We start from the raw sequence: 17315 nt of genomic DNA on the forward strand, positions 1-17315 counted from the left end.
GTGCCTGTAGTTCCACCTACTCGGGAGGCTGAGGCAGGAGAATCGCTTGAACTCAGGAGGCAGAGGTTGCAGTGAGCAGAGATGGCACCACTGCACTCCAGCCTGGGCGACAGAGTGAGACTGCATTTCAGGAAAAAAAAAAAAAAAAATTGGGGGAAAATCACGAAGAAAGGTTTCTCAGCAATTAATTTAGAATATTTCAAATCGAAACCCATTTTTTTAGAGTAGAGCAGAGAGTACCAGTAGCATTACATTTTGTCAACTATCTAGTAACAGTGATACAGAAACTCCCAGGGCAGACATGCAAATCCAAGGTTCAGGCTAATGCAGTTGCTTTAGAGATTACCTGTGCACCCTTTCTTCAAAAAGCCATTGCTCTGGAATCTTAAGTCAACAACAGTTCATTGTAGAGAAGTACGAACAGCTGAAGATGGAGTGCTGAGACCAGCCCTCAGGAATTTTAAATCATCTTATTTATGTGCATGGCCTACTTTTAGTAAGTGAAAGCTTAATGCTTTTGAGGTGGACCAGATGTGTTCGGTGCTTGTAGCTTCAGTAGGTGGAAGGGTTTTATTTTTGTCCCCCTTTGGTAATCAAGTCCCAGAGCCTCATCTGTAGCCCCGGTTAACATTAACTGCTCAGGCCCGGCGTGGTGGCTCACGCCTGTAATCCCAGCACTTTGGGAGGCCAAGGCGGGCGGATCACAAGGTCAGGACATCGAGACCACAGGGAAACCCCGTCTCTACTAAAAATAGAAAAAATTAGCTGGGTGCGGCAGCTGGCGCCTGTAGTCCCAGCTACTTGGGAGGCTGAGGCAGGAGAATGGCGTGAGCCCAGGAGGTGGAGCTTGCAGTGAGCCGAGATCACGCCACTCACTCCAGCCTGGGCGACAGAGCGAGACTCCGTCTCAAAAAAAACAAAACATTAACTGCTTGGCCTTCCAACCAGAGCTGGAAAGTTCCCTCAAAAGACTCACGTGTGGGACAGAATGAGGTGGAAGATATCAGAGGCAGAGCAGCCCCACGTCACATGCCCTGTTGCTCTGCCATACACCCAGGGGTGCCTGATCTTTTGGCTTACCTGGGCCACACTGGAAGAATTGTCATGGGCTACACATAAAATACAGTAACACTGGCCAGGTGCAGTGGCTCACTCCTGTAATCCCAGCACTTTGGGAGGCCGAGGTGGGTGGATTACTTAAGGCCAGGAGTTCAAGACCAGCATGGCCAACATGGTGAAATCCTATCTCTACTAAAAATACAAAAAATTAGCCAGGTGTGGTGGCGGACGCCTGTAATCCCAGCAACTCGGGAGGCTGAGGCAGGAGAATCACTTGAACCTGGGAGGCAGAGGTTGTAGTGAGCCGAGATCGTGCCACTGCACTCCAGCCTGGGCGACAAGAGCGAAACTCTGTGTCAAAAAAAAAAAAAAAAAAAAAAAAAAAAAATTCATAATGTTTTAAGAAAGTTTATGAATTTGTGTTGGACCACATTCAAAGCTGTCCTGGGCCGCAGGTTGGACAAGTTTGCTATACACTTTAACTCCTCACATTACATATGTCTCTTCCATAATAAACATTTTGAAAATAGTAGCAGGAGCTGAACAATTTTTCAAAGTATCCTGAGACTTTTTCGGAGGACATCATTACAAAGAACATTGCTTTAGGCAGAAAGGTTAGGGTCTGCAAACTGTTTTCAGCTGATAAGGGCCTCACAATGGTTTGAGTTTATTCTGCTGAGAACCAGTGAAGAATGACATTTCAGGAAAACCATTGCAGCTGCAAAGGCAGATTTTGTAAAGATATGACCAAGAAATGGCAAAGGTTGGAATTTAACACTTCGCTGTTGATTGTATTAAATCATTTTTATTTTTTCACCATTGGGGGAAAAAAAAGGCCTGGCTAATGTAGAGCAGGAGATGAAAGCCCTTCCCTGGTGAGCTCTAAACTGTAGAACTCTCTGCCTGCAAGTGAGGCCTCCCGTGTCCTTGCCATGCCTGGGACACCGTCACTGAGGTCAGGACTGCCCTGGGCTGGTCAAATCCAGGTCTGATAGAAACTGGACCATCTGGGAGGAATCAAAGTCGGCTATGGAAAATTGCTATAAATTCAGAGTGCAATTAAGAACTCTTTTGGGAACCAGGCTCAAGCCCCTACAGCGAACTGTCAGCTAACAGGCTGTCTTCAATCCCCAGGTCACACCCTGCTGGGGAAGTACAGAGCTACCCAAACAAAGCCAGGCAAGGGGCCAACGTCGGGGCCCCCCAGCTTCCTCCCACCTTATCCCAGGTGCGAGGAGGCTGCCTTGGCTGAGGCATCACAGAGAACCTGGAGGCAATGGATATTTACCTGAATGCAACTCCTTGTACCTACAGAGAAAGGGCAGGGGTGTCTCCTCTTTTTAAAGTAAGAATGTTATGATTTCCTGCTTGCCAGTTGAACTTGAGCTGCCTCCCTCTCAGTTTGTAGCCAAATGAGATGAATTAGAGGGAAGGAAGTCATGGAGGAAGGAGGTCTTGTAAGCACCATTCTTTCCTTTGAGCGACTGAATCCAAACTCAGTGTGGCCCCCTGGACTCTCTTCTAGAAAAGGGGGCCTTGCCTCAGAGGAAACAGCACGTGTTCATCTGCAACGCAGACTCTCCTGCGCTCCTGCCAGGGAACGCCGTTGCCTGGGCCTCGGCTCTCCAGGCAGTGTTATGTGTCCTTGAGCCTGCACCTGCTGACAAACCCCTGTGTTACAGGCCGCAGTCCCTGTGGCAGTAAATGCTTATTAGTGGAAAAGAAAATTCCAGAATACAACAGTCCAATCACTTACTTTAACAAAAAATTTATTTGAAACAGGTTTACACAGACATACACCAGTCAACAGGATTGATCAAAGCCACAAATCACTACATTCTCCCAAAACTTCTAAAAATACAAGTAGATGGTCTTCATTTATTCACTCCAGGAGGGAACCCAGTGCACTATAATGTGCTGCTGTAATTTAACAACCAGAGGACATTAATAGGACGTGAAAACGGTAACACTTCTAGAGGGAGGGAACAAAAAACCCCACACACCATAGAAGCGCTCAACCACTCTGCTGGGAGCCAATTAAACGTGCCCCCACCGCCCCGCTTCCCTCTGCATAACCAGATTAAAACCTCCCCATCGCAAACAATATTTAAGCAGTTCAGGCACGGATGTGACAGCAGACAGGAGAGCACATGGCTTTGCTCGCATGAGCAAGAGGCCACAAAGATGATGCATTTGAAGGACAGTTCAGTGACCTGCAGCCCCATCCTGCAGCTGGCCCTGCTGTGGCTGCCTGCATGGCCCTCGAGAGGGAGGCTCAGAGGGAAGCGGCATTGCATAGGCCGGAACTTGGCCATCTTGGGCAACGGGGGAGAGTGGGGCAGGAGAGGAGGGTGAGTTTCAGTACTGACATTGATTTTCTCCATGAAAACCCAAAAGTCTTTACTGTGCAGGGAAAGAGAGAAACTCCATGACAGGGCAGGTTTCCTTTTTGTGTTTTTTGTTTTTTGTTTTGGTGGTGTTTATTGATTCAGCTATAAACCACGTATCAGGCTATCTCTAGGAATGCAACAGACTCCAATCCCATTGGAAGTGAGTTCACAGCCTGCTGTCTGGGCTCTCTCCCTCTTTCCGGCCTTTTCTCTTTCACTCGGAAGAGCTTACCTATAAAAGGCTCTTGATAAGCTCTCTTGACCCCCAAGTTTCCTGGGCAGGGTTATTTGGATAGTGCTGTTACTCCAACTTTCTTCTTCCTCTTTCTGTCATAAATCAAAGCTACCTGACACTTTGCGCCTGACTTTTAAAACAAACAGGTCTCCTTTCTTTCTTCAGCCAGGTCACAAGGACTGCCTATGGGCTAATCTTGAGAGCATGTTTTTCTTGGTCTGAGGCCTGGGAGAAAGAGCAGAGTGGATATCTCAAAGGCAACTAGAGCCAGAGATTGTCACTTGAAAATGCGCCAGCCTGGGTGTAAAAAGAATCCCTCTTTTGTCTCTCCTCGGTTGGGAGAGCCGAGGTGTCCCTCAGAGGTTAACACTGGATTATACAAGGGGTACGGTGCGGGGGAGCGCGCCCTTCATTTCTGCTCCCATTTGTTTGTGGCTTCTGCCCGTTAAGATTTATGCTGGCTCAATGCCCTTTTCTCCTCACTCAGCGTTACATCCCGGATTCACAAATCACTCATAGCCAACAAATTAAGAGAGCTTTACACAGAACATTAGTTACAGACTGGGCATTAAGTGAACATCAGGTAAGGTGAAGGGGAATGTACTGATGGACAACTTGGGATACTGAGAAAAAATAAATAAATGAAGGGTACGACACATCCAGCATGCTGGTCTGTTCCTTTCAAGGATACCTAATAATGTCATTATGGGGGTCTTGGGACCTCACCTCCGAAACCCATCCAAAACCCTTCTAATAGTCCTTCTTGGCCTTTGAGATGGAAAAATGGCTAGAATGAGGTTAAATAATCTCCCCCAAGGCTATTATGAGACGGTTAACTGCCTAGAGCCAATGAAGAATCAACAACAAACCCAACTGATGTAGAGTTCCTTTTTTTTCAAGGGAGGGGGTTTTAACTGTCCCCATCGTTATTCCATACGTCCGTGTAAACATTTACATGAAGAGCATTTCTTGAGTGTAACAGGGGATGCCATGTCTTGACTCGAACTGATAAACTCATTTCTTTGCCAAGTTATTATTTCAGGCTCTGCTCGGCCACCATTTCCCTGTTCACATTTTTTTATGGATCCCAGGAGATAAAGGCTACATTTCAAATGCTGAAGTTAAATCACTCCTTTGAATTACTTTGAGACGATGACCCTGGGCAGTAACTCAAACCCTGGTTGAAAAGTGTGCAGTCTTTTCACACGTTCAAAACTAAAGACCACCTTATCCTATAGCAGAGTTTTGCAAACATTCAATTCAGCTATAGTCTAAGACATAAACCCCTTGGAACAGAAGTACCTGATAAAAATGCTTTATGGTTCCAAACAACAAGATTAAAGGTCATTATTATAACAAATGGAAATTATAGACGACAGCTTTCTTTTTACAAAATTCAACCTTAAAGCCTGCAATATTTACTTATATATGCATTATAAGACATTAGTTACCTAGACTCACTTTTCGCCCCCATTTTTCACCGTGTCTTGACAAGTTATTACTGATTTTCACAGCCAGCTCCCCATAGTGAGACAGACCTGAAGCCTTGTCAAGGGAAAGAAAATGTCAACAGAATTCTCAGCTGAGCTCTCCCAAAGCCCAGGTTCACTTCTCAGGATATTCCTCTACAAGTGTTAAAGAAACAGCACTCCATGCTCCAAAGCACGTTTTGTACGGTGTACCGAACCAAAAGAGTTACCATGTTTTTGTCTTCATGTGTGCATGTGTGTTGGGAGGTGGGCGGACATAACCCTGGTCAAGCAGCCTGGAATATTCTGCATTGAGGCAGAACAGACACATCAACTCCACTCCTAAATTATGAGCGAGCCCGTTCTGATCAGCACGGAGTATTAATCCAGACGACCCTGCTCTCCTGATACGTGTTTTCCACAGCTACCCTTGCTGGCACATGTCCGTGTGCAGTGGAAACCCAGAACTAAGCCCAGAGCATAACTGGTCTCTTCCTTTTGCAGGGTCATCCAGGACAAGAGAGACTCAACACAGGACTGGGCTGTCTATGTACAGCAGTAGGCCAAGGGTTGGCCTAAGTGGATTCTGCCAGTTTAGCTCAATCCAGAGTCCGGCCCTGGAGCACTAACCGAGTGTGACCTGCCAGCCCATGAGTCAGTGTGTGGCAGAGTGACAAGCCCCATGTGGCATTTTCGCTGAGCTGACAGCCAGCGTATGCAACCTAGTCCAGTCCACCCTGCCCCAGGGAAGGGGCTGTGACACTCTGACCTCAATTTGAAGACAGGACAAATGACACAGCCCCTGAGTTGGCCCTGGCTAAACATTATATATCACATGTAGTGACAGCTGCTCCTCCTAGAAACCCAATGTAGTCATTTGGCTGTAAGAATGCTCAACCACATGGGAGGATAGAAAGTAATGTCTTCTAATGTTTTCTTCTGTGTGCATCCGTCATCATTGCAAAGATTGTTTAGTTTACTTCTCAAGAGAATAGGAAAATACACCTGTATATTTAAATCCCAGAAAATATGAACTCTAATGTAAGAAATAAAAACAAAAACCCCAAACACAAACACACAAATTCATAATTCTGATTTGCAAGGCTTCAAGTTCAAGACAGAGCTGTTTGACAAAGAATTGAATTTCTAATCCACTCTTTCCAAATAGGCTTATTTCCCAAATAAAACAAAATATTAATAGTTACGATGCCTAATGCGCATTCAATTCCAGTTTTCGTTTCTCCTCTGTATTTTGGCCATCACCTTTCTGGGTGTGCAAAAAAAAAAAAAAAACCATACACCTTGGTTTGTCGTGTTAGTCATAGGCACATTTTGTGTTATAGTTCCTGCATGACAATCCTTCAGTCTTGCTGGGTACTTAAAATTTAAAATGTTTTCTAATTTAAAATGTTTTATGCACCTTGGGGAGAAAGGAATGGCCCTTTTGGGAACCTCACCTGTGAACTGCATTGTTCTGCTGCCCCTCAGGCCCTCTCTGCATCCTGGTCACCTCCTAAGTAAGGATTCGTTTTCTTAGTCAATGCAAATCATGTTTTAAATGATTTCCATGCCCAGTAAGTTGTAGATTTCCGAAAATAAAGGGTTAGGAAACAAAGTGCACTAATGTGCTATTTCCTAATTTAGCACAATCATCCCCACAGGGTTTACTCATCCTCTGACTCTAGAGCTAAGAGTGACAGGTGTGCTCCTTCGCTGCACAGGCGTGTTATCAATTCATTCATTTCCCAACAGTGAAAATCCAAAACGTGCTCTGAACTCCCATTTTCACCAGTAACAGTTGCCCAGAAGTATTCAGGCCATCCAAAAATCCGGCTTGGCAACCAGAGCAGAGAACAGGGCTCCAGGCAGGTTGTCTAGTAAGGGCCCCAGATACTCACATTCATGCCTGAAAGCACCTAGGTTTGGTTAAGATTTAGAGTGTGGGACTCTGCAGTTGGGAAAATCAGTGATTCAGCACTTCGCTTCCTTGTCTCAGAATTCAGGATATGCCATATTCTGATGGGTACCTGTGTCTAACACTGATGGGATACAGAAAGGAAACCATGTCGGTGTATTTCAAAAAAGGTGCTTCCCTGAAATGTTTGGAATTCTTTTCAATTAAAACTGCGTGTGAAGCTCTTGTTTAAGCTCTCATACACACTGGGCTGATCATGACAATTGTCTGGGTCTCAGGGTTTATTTCAGAGTTTCTACTGCGGAGATCTGGTAGCGATTCCTCTGTGTCCTCCTCTCAGTGTCTTCCGTGCCCTTCCTTCTCCTTCGGAGGACTTCTGTGGTCATCTTGTTCTCCCCGTTCAATGTCCTATACTCTTGCATCTGGGTTTACTCATCCTCTGACTCTAGAGCTAAGAGTGACAGGTGTGTTTCTTCGCTGCACAGGCGTGTTATCAATTCATTCATTTCCCAACAGTGAAAGTCCAAACTGTGCTCTGAAAGAAGCGTGGGTTCTAATGTAAGTGGATGCCAAAGACCCAGCAGTCTGGATGTTGGGAAGGGAGTATTCAGAGCCTGACCATGGCTGGGAGTGCTGAAGGGGTTCTACCACCACTCTGACCTGTGGGGTGGTCCCATGTCAGACAGAGGCAGAGACATTTAGAATATATGCGGAAAGGCTATGCTTCTTTCCTTTCTTTACAGAACAAAAAGGGCGGTAGAAGAAGGAATTTTTCGCGTCTGTTTCTGAGTCTGCAGTGGAACAAGGAAAGGCGCAGGTTTGCGTTGGCTGCCCACCAGCCGCCATGCACTGGGCGCCGTGGCCAGCCATGCAGCAGGTGTGGGGGTGAGGGACGCCTGGACACGGCGGCGGGACTGGGCCGAGTGCACCTGGAGAGGGAGCGGAAGACTCTGCCAGGGCATCAGTTCGTTTGCCCTGCTGGAAATGTGGCTAAGAGGTTCAAATAAATCTTCTCAGGTTGACCACCCCGATATAGAATTTTGTGATTTCACTGCAATCAAGAAGTGTATGCCAACTTTACACAAACAAAACAGGAATCAAAGCAGCAGAGCAACCTGCCTACAGTGAAGTCTGCATGTGGCCCGTTGGACTTAATCTGTGAGTTAACCAAACAGGAAGCAAGTGTGCCCTGCTCCAATTACACAAGATGGGCTTCTCACGCAACATAAAACTTTCCCTTTCTCCCAGGACAACTAGTTCTGATGTTTAAATACTGGTGAAACATAATGTTTTTAATTTCACACCTCACAGAGCACAGTTGACTGCTTCATAACGACGTAAACAAAAGTTAGGCTAAGCACTGCAGACAAGCTGGGAGGGCAAAGATAGCTTCCCCTGCGGTCTACACTCCAGGTTTGCGAGGGAATATGTAACTAACAAACTGCTTGGCTAAGGCCACAGAAATGTGTTTTCTGGTGTTTTGGCTGCTGACGCCAGTCTTTTCTGACAAAGATGTGTTAACACTGGGTGCAACAAACTGAATCTCTTTCCTAAGATCAGTCAGGAAAATTTATGTCTTATTTCTTCCTGGATTTCTTTTTGGTAGTGTCATAAGCACGGATGACTTCTTCCTGACTAACAGCTCCGTGTTCTTCTTGAGAAAAAGCATACCCATCTGAAAGTGAAGCACAGAGGAGAAACTGGTTAACAGGAGAATCGGGGGGAGCACACTAGGTTTAAATACGCTGCGTTTTTGGCAGCGTGCGGGTGAGTGGTGTGCGACACCTGGCCTCCTTAGCCTTGGATAGTTGGAGGCTTGAGATGAAGAAACCTGTGGCCATAGAGGGGCCGTGGCAGCCGTGGGCAGGCTGACTGGGGTCCCGTGGTTCTAGCTGCTGATGCTGGGATGGGAATGGCTCTGAGGGTAGGTTTCCTATTTCTAGGGGGCTGCGGCTGAGCTCAGTGTGGCAATCACATACAGTGGGTCACTGGTCCCCGTCTCCACTTTCCCACTGCCAATTAAGAGGAAGTACTCCTGTCCACCTGACGCTGCAGGAGAGCCGGCTAATTTATGAAGCTGAAAACATGCCAGGGAAAACACACACAACACTAATAGTGCAAGCTGGCCAAATGCACGTGATGCCTGGGGCCTTCTTGTTTGTTTATTTATTTATTTATTTGAGACACAATATTGCTCCATTGCCCAGGCTGGAGTGCAGTGGCGCGATCCTGGCTCACTGCAGCCTCTGCCTCCAGGGTTCAAGCAATTCTCCTGCTTCAGCCTCTTGAGTAGCTAGGGCTACAGACATGCGCCACCGTGCCCAGCTAATTTTTTGTATTTTTAGTAGAGACGAGATTTCACCATGTTGGTCAGGCTGGTCTCGAACTCCTGACCTCAAGCAATCTGCCCACCTTGGCCTCCCAAGGTGCTGAGATTATAGGCGTGAGCCACTGTGCCCAGCCCTGTTTTTAAATCAAGACTGATCTAGACTGGTAATAAGTAATCAAAGTAGGGTTGTTTCTGTGTAAATAAAGAAAAAGGTCACACAATAAAGTCAAAAGGAATTTAGTGATTGACTGGACCTGTTGCCACAGGAAGACTGGTTCTTACACAATCAGTTCATAACACTACTAATAAAATCAATAGCAGCGAAGACCCATTAAATGCCATGTGTCTAAGACACTGTTCTATAACATAGCTCATTTAATCCTCCCAGAAACCCTATGAGATAGGTGATTATATTCCTCCCACTTCACAGATGGGAAAACTGAGGCACAGAGATTTTTGTGACCTGCTCAAGGTCACAGGCCTCATGCGTGGCAGAGCTGAGAAGCAAACCCAGGATCCACACTCTATAGCCGAGAAACGGCTTTAGTGTTCACAAGCCCAGACTGGGGCTTTGCTTCCAACTGGCCCTTCCCACAGAAAGACATGTATAAGGCCCGCTCTCCGCAGGCTAACCCTTGTGTGTCAGGGGTCTGGAAAAGTCCCACAGCTCAATTAGACATTCTGGCCAAAAGACAACACAATCAAAACCTGACAATCTTGACTTCCATCCATGTATGCTTACAGCTTATCAGGAGAGCTGTGAATTCACTGTCTTACTCTTTAAAAGGAGAAAAGAAGTCGGAAAGTGTGCCAATGTATCAGTTCCTGGACTGCCTGCTAATTTCCTCAGACATCTGGCTTAAAAAGGAAATTTCTAGAGTATCAAGACGTACAGTAACAAGACAGAAGAGTCCTCGTGGGATGGAGAAGAGGAGCAGATTTTAAAAGAAGACATTCAGGCTGTTTTCTTACTCTGTGTGTTCCCATAACTGAGAGTCCCAGTCCAGGGCTGGCTTCCGGCTCTTCCACACAGCATGCCTTCCAGCCACTGCCTGAGAATCCCAAGGGCTCAGGGGGGTTATCCGGGGAGGCAAGGGCTTGTCTGCAGAGGTGGCCTGAGAGTTGACTAAGGACATGGGCTGAGCAGCAGAGAGGAGGGCCCAGACCAGTGAGGCATGGGAGGAAGAGATAGTAGGTGGGAGAGAAGGTGACACAAGCTGAGCCAGGGGAACAGAACAGAGGAATCTTCCACAGGGAGCTTTCGTCTACTTGCCCACCTCCATTTCTAGCAAAACAAAACCTACAAACCAAAAATTCCCACCACGTGGTAGCCACAGTGAAGCAGCTCCTAGACCAGTGTGAGCCCCCAGATAGCTGGGAACAGGAGCAGGTGGGTCCCTGAGCCTGAAGGCAGCACCAGCCGGGAGGGGAGCTCCCTTGGGGGCGAACATGCTTGTTCCAGCCTTGGGCCCACACCTAGCGCACTTGAACTTCCTGACCAGGTGGCTGTGCTTTGATACTCAGGGCTTTAGAGTCTTCACATGATCTGCTTCCAAGCACTGAAGAGCAAATGCCACCACTCCTGTTCTCCTGAGAGCTTTTGGATTTCCACCAAGTTGCTTAATCAGAAATCAGCAGGGACAAGGAAACCTCCGTTGCCCGGCTTTGGAGCAGCTGCCCCGGCCTCCTGCCGCCCTCTGGCACCGTGTGGCACACACACTCTCATCCCAAATCCTGTACAAGCAGGACCTTGTGAAGCGTTTTTACTGCAGTCCAAGAGGAGACGTCTTTCCTTGGGATGTTTCAAAGCAAAGTCTAGCAAATAACACTGTCTCATCTGCTCCAGTAACCAGGCTATGTACTGTGGTCAACTTGGACAATTTCCATTCTCCAGTTCTTTAATAAGGAACGTTTCTAGTACACATCTGATGTCTTCCTGAGGGGGCCTGGCAGAACAGCAGCTGCAATGGCAGGGTCACCACCGGCTCCACAGCTGCTGCACCATCCCAAGGGCTGCTCCTCAGTCCTACTGAAGTGGTTCCGAGTGAGGAACAGTCACCCCAAAGAACTGGACATACTCCTTATAAACTCTTCTACTGGCAGGCTGAGGACTACTGAGCTCTCCACCCTGAAGACGTCTTTCTCCACTTGCTTGTTTTTATGTTAGATTCTGGGGGCCCCAGGTGGCTGCAGCATGGGGTCGGGGTGGTGGCCAGGAAACAAAGGGTGGTTCTAGTCCTTGCTTGCTGCTACTTGTCCATGTGACTTTGGGCTCTTTAAGCTCCCTGGGTCTTGGTGTACTTTTCTGTAAATTAAATGGCCTGGACCAGGCCAGGCGCAAGTTCTCTCAAGCTCCAATCCTCTCTATGGGCTCCAGGACATGTTCCTGGCCCGTCACACCCAGGCTGCAGGATCCTCTCCCTCTGTCAGTACTAGTTCGCACTGCACCAACATGGAGGCCTCCACCTCCATGCTAGAAAAGAAAGGGTTGGTGTTTGGTGTCAACAGTCTGTCCAAAAAGAACTACGTATTATATCTCTTTTGGCCTGCTTTTTTCTCCTGCTTGTGGGGAACTCATGGAGACATAAAAATAAATTTGGGAGTGTCCTTTTGGGAAAGGTATCTTAGCCTTTGGAATAGGCTACTTCCTGTTTAAATGGAAGGTGCAAAAGCTTTTTTATTTCATTTATCTTGTTTTCTATAACATGCCTGTATCTACTGGAAACCCAACTCTGGGGGTTTCTTCAGCTCATAACTCTGTCACTTCTTCTGTGTGCATTAGTGCCATGGCCACAAGGGCCTCCCACGGGATTGCAGTGGGACAATTCGGGCCCCCGGGGTGGGAAGGGTTCCGAGGTTTTCCTCTGAAGAGACAGGCAGAGAAGAGTCCCCCTTCTGTTGTAAACCTCCCAGGGTAAGTAGAGCTGCGCCGAGTCTGTGCTAAATGTCTCCCACTATGTTCCCTAGTTCCCACTGTTTGCACCTATCACCACATTTCCAGCATGTTGTACGCTAAGACTTTCTTAACCTTAACCAAGAATGAAAGCCGAGTCTACAACTCAAGAGTGAAAGGAGGATGGCCGGATAGGTTTATCTTGGGAGAGGGGGTCCTCCCAGGTTCAGATAAAACATTTTCCTCTTAGAAAACAGGCCTGGTGGGAGTCAGAGCTGTCACGGGAGGAGTTTTACTGGAAAACCAGACACCATCACCCCTCAGCCGTCCCTGCCTGCCCAGCCTCCGTCCCACCTGAGGAAGATACAGACCTGCTCCCAGTTCTGCCTACTGAACCCTTAACTGCCATTTGCATCCAAACAGGAAGCTCAGAGGAAGCCTCCAGGTCTTTGTATCCCCCACTTTCACTCATCCTTCAGGAAGTCCAAGCGGCCAGAAAAGTCCCGATGGGGGCCTGGAGGGAGCTCTCATGGACCCAACTTTCCCTGGCTGGCTTCCTAAAGCATCTGCTTTCTAAATAGCCACAGCCAGAAGGGAGGATGGAATCGTGTAGGTGAAAGGAGGTGGGAAGATACATAGATTTCTTAGCTGTTTTGTCTTCTCTGGGTAGAACATTTGGTAAAATCCATAAAATCATGTCTTTTTTTTTCATTATTTTGGAATAAAACTCCCCTTAAGTAGCATTCCTTTGAATCTGCGCTCTGATAGCATCTTAATGAAAATAGCAGTTTCCTGTCTGGAAAGATTCCTAATAGCCACAGAAATGAGAAGACCATGGGGACAATGAGGAAATCAGACTGTGTAGGAAATGCTGATTACAAATATTGTGTGTTGGTGGCTCACAGGAACTAAAATACTACCAAGATTAGAGTTTTTCCTGCCAGTTTCCTGGACAGACCCAGGGGGAACATAAAAGGCTGAGATCTGCTATATGCCCGTCCTGCACCCCAGGACCGGCTCTGACCACCCGATGATCTTCTCTGGCTGTTAGTGACAGAAATGTCCTAAGTTATCCATCAGGTTCTGGTACTAGTCACTGAGTGTTTAAAAAATACGGTGTGATTTTAGAAGCGTTCTTATTTCTTATATTTATTCAGTAGACTTTTTTGGCCTTCCAAATATTGACTTAAGAAAAGCATTCAGTAGTTGTCTTAAGACATTTATGACTCTCCCATAAAAATTCTCATTCGGTCTTTGATCACGATATATATCTCGTGTATATTCTGTCTATGGTTATTTTGAAACATTCATCAGAGAGGCAACACGGCTCCACAGAACAGACCCTGTAGAGTTCTGGGAACCTGTATGTGTTTTCTCTGCGTCTGGCATACAAAAGGTGCTTTACACCTACTGTCATGAAGACTCACAAGGACTGTGTAAGATGTGTATCATTAAAATTCTTTTTCTTCCATAGGAGAAAATAAAAATTTAGAGAAATTAAGTTTCTCAAAATTATTCAGCTAATGACAGAAAAATAATACCCAACATTCATTGGACTCTATATTGCCTTTACTGTTCTAGGCACTTTATGATCTCATTTAATCCTCCTAATTGAAACTGACCCAATAGTCCCACAGACAGTTTTTTTTTCTTTTTTTAACATAGAAATGACCTTTCTGGTCTTAAAGCTTGACACTTATATTTGTTTTATCTAAGTTCCTTCCTCGGTAAGGACCCCCAGGCCTCTCAAAAAGTAGCAAAGATCTGAAACTCACCCAATGATCTCATGCAGACAATGAAGATGCTAAGCCCCTCATTAATCTTGATTGCTTCCTTACCCGTCCTGATTCCTGTTTTCTTACACATTGCTAACATTTCTTCCCTGCTATATAAACCCCTAATTTTACTCAGTGAGGGAGATGGATTTGAGACTAATCCGCCACCTCCTTGGCTATAGCACCAGATAAAGTCTTCTTCCTTGGCAATAACTGTTGTCTCAGTGATTGGCTTTCTGTGCAGCTGTGGGTGGCAGGATCTACACCGAACCTCTACCGTCCAGTAAGTTCTCATATTACCCAACTTTACAGATGCAGAAGCAGACATTAAGTAAATTGCCCAAAGTCACAAAGAAGTAGGGGGGCAGGGACCGGAACCCAGGCAGCCCATCTCCAGAGGGCTGCCCTACAGTTAGCACTCCTGTCCCATCAAACCCTTGACTTGACCTCTCTTTTGGGCCAGAGTCTGAGGCTGCAATGCAGACCTCATGGCATGCCACTGAGCAATGCTGGGCCAACCACTTTCCGACCTGAGCCTCTGCTTTGTCTCTTTGGGGTGGCATTAGCCACCTCCCAGGGCAGTGGAGCATTAAAGGACAGAAGCACATCAGTCCCCTTCTTCCCACATGATATTCCACATGGCAAAGTGAGGACAGGGAGTAGATCACTGAAAAGCAATGGTATTCTGTGTCCCTCCTTCTCTCTCCGTTGAGAAAATCTGCCAATACCTGTTGACAGGTGGTGCTCAACTGAACACAGATCCTTCACTGCCTGTACTGTGTGAACAATGATTCTTCACGGTCAGAAACCTGTCTCTTTCCTTCCCTCCCTCTGTCCCTCCCTCCCTCCCTCTCTCTTTCTTTCTTTGAGATGGAGTTTCACTCTTGTTGCCCAGGCTGGAGTGCAATGGCGTGATCTTGCCTAGCCACAACTCCCGCTTCCTGGGTTCAAGTGATTCTCCTGCCTCGGCCTCCCAAGTAGCTGGGATTACAGGCATGCGCCACCACGCCCGGCTAATTTGTATTTTTAATAGAGATGAGGTTTCACCATGTTGGTCAGGCTGGTCTTGAACTCCCGACCTCAAATGATTCACCCACCTCAGCCTCCCAAAGTGCTAGGATGACAGGCCTGAGCCACCGCGTCCGGCCCAACTCATCTCTTTCTACCAGTTTCCCTCTAAACTCCTAGGGAAGGGAAAGGGAAGCAGGGACTAGGTATGGGAGGAAAAGCTGGCATGTGCACATGATGGGGGTGGAGAGGGGCTGGGGAAGGCCGCAGGACCCAGAGAGGCAGGGCTGGGTTGGCCTTGGCCCTGGGGAAGGTGGCCTGGATCAGCCTCAGCTGGGATCTGATGACTGGATTGCTAAAAACAAGCCCATGAGCTCCCCCGCGCCCGCCGAGCTCCAAAGTCGGAGGCAGGGAAGAGGGGATGTTTCCCAGCCTCCCACTCTCCTCTGGAATCCGGAGGTGGGGGCGGGGGTGGCAGGGGGACGTCAGCCTTAGACGTGGGGCAGCCTTCCTGGGAGAAGCACGATGTTTTTCCCCAATGATGGTCATTGTTTCAATCAATATGGCAATACCACACAAAACAGTTCATATTGCTAGCTTTAGGGGCAACAGTTTAAAGGTCATACTGCTTCAACCTTAAAAAAGTTCTCTTGGGAGGCTGATGAAAGGATCATAACCACATCAGGATTTTAAGTTTAATGATTTTAAGTTTAAGGATTTTGTGGTCCCAGGGAATTACCTACACTCAAGCTGCACGTTTCTGGGGCCAAATACACATGTTGCAGTTGCCCCGCCTGCAACCCCCATCAGCACCCACCCAGCCCCCCATCAGCACCCACTCCAACTCCCCATCAGCCCCCGCCCTCCACCGACACCCACTCCCCATCAGCCCCCGCCCGCCGTACTCACGCGGGACGCCCTGCTGCAGGGAGCTGCCCCGGAACAGCGTCGGGGGCGTCTTCCGGCCCAGCCTCTTGATCAGGCGGTCGCGCTCGTTCAGCCTGCAGATAAAGCAAGCGCGTCAGTCTCGAGTCACCGGAACACTCGGGTTGTACAAGGAGACAGACAGAAGGGGGTGGGGTGAGGTGGGGGATCACCTCCCCACGTCGGGTAAGGCTTGCTGCTTCACCAGCTGCCCGTGATTTCCAGCACATGCCATCTGGGCGCCTCGCTGCCGACTCCCTGTTGTGGAAAACGCCGTTTCCAGTCCCTCCCTCAGCCAGCGCCGCCTCCTCGCTGAAGTGTGCCTGTGCCCGGTCCATACCCGCGGGACCCTGGGCTTTTCAGGACACTTCTGCAAGGAGAGGCCTGTTTCCGGGTAAACGTCTCAGCGCTCACTCCTGCCTGCAGCCTCCTGCCTGCACGTGGTGAGAGCCCCGCGGAGGCCTCAGGACCCCAGCCACAGCCCAGTTTCGTTCTGCAGAACTTGATTATTTTGAACCCCAATGAAAAGTCAAGGCGAGTTTTCTAAAACAGACGCCTAAGGAGCAGTCCTTGCCTTACCTGAACCTGTTCCCTTCAAGGTTGCCACTGCTGTGAAGAAATGTGCAACTGTTTGGGAGTTTGGCTATTTCTATTCTAATTTTTAAAAAGCTGGGGTCTCACTGTCGTCCAGACTGGAGTGCAGTGGCACAATCACAGCTCACTGCAGCCTCGAACTCCCGGGCTCAAGCAATTCTCCCACCTCAGCCTCCTGAGTAGCTGGGACTCCAGGTGTGCGTCATTTTTTGTATAGACAGGGCCTTGCTTTGCTGCCCAAGCTGGTCTCAAACTCCTGGCTTTAAGTGATCTTCCCGCCTCAGCCTCCCAAAGGGCTAGGATTACAGGTGTGTGCCACCATGCCCAGTCTGTTTATTTCTATAAACCCAAAGGGACTGCTTGAAAACAGCCCAGGCAGGTCAAAGTGCTTTGATTTTTACTATCAGGCTGTCATTTCACTTGTCATTATGGGAGTTTGCCAGTGACCTAGAGGCATCATAGATTATGGGCTGAATGTCCCTTCTAAATTCACATGTTGAAGTCATTACCCCTAGTACCTCAGAATGGGACTGTATTTGGAAACAGGGCCTTTAAAGTGGTAATTAAGGTAAAATGAGGTCATCAGGGCGGGCCCTAATCCAGCATGGGTGCTGTCCTAATAAGAGGAGATGAGGACACAGGCACCCACGGAGGGAAGACCACGGAGCACACAGCCACATGTAAGCCAAGAAGAGCGCTTGCACAAGAAAGCGATCTGTAGATA

At 47.8% G+C, this 17315-nt stretch overlaps 1 protein-coding gene across 2 annotated transcripts in view; it reads right to left on the minus strand.

Moving 5' to 3' along the window:
- Positions 1–2811: 2811 nt before the first annotated feature.
- Positions 2812–17315, minus strand: part of ATP8A2 (ATPase phospholipid transporting 8A2) — a 678655-nt gene continuing 664151 nt past the window's right edge. For both annotated transcript variants that reach the window (XM_023190282.3, XM_023190283.2), the window contains 2 exons: positions 15983–16074; positions 2812–8743 (listed from right to left, as the gene is read on the minus strand). In XM_023190282.3, coding sequence (XP_023046050.2) covers positions 8646–8743; positions 15983–16074 — 190 coding nt within the window. In that variant the 3' untranslated portion in view covers positions 2812–8645. The remainder of the gene's footprint in view (positions 8744–15982; positions 16075–17315) is intronic.

This window comes from Piliocolobus tephrosceles, chromosome X (genome assembly GCF_002776525.5).
Source record: "Piliocolobus tephrosceles isolate RC106 chromosome X, ASM277652v3, whole genome shotgun sequence".
NCBI lineage: Eukaryota > Metazoa > Chordata > Mammalia > Primates > Cercopithecidae > Piliocolobus > Piliocolobus tephrosceles.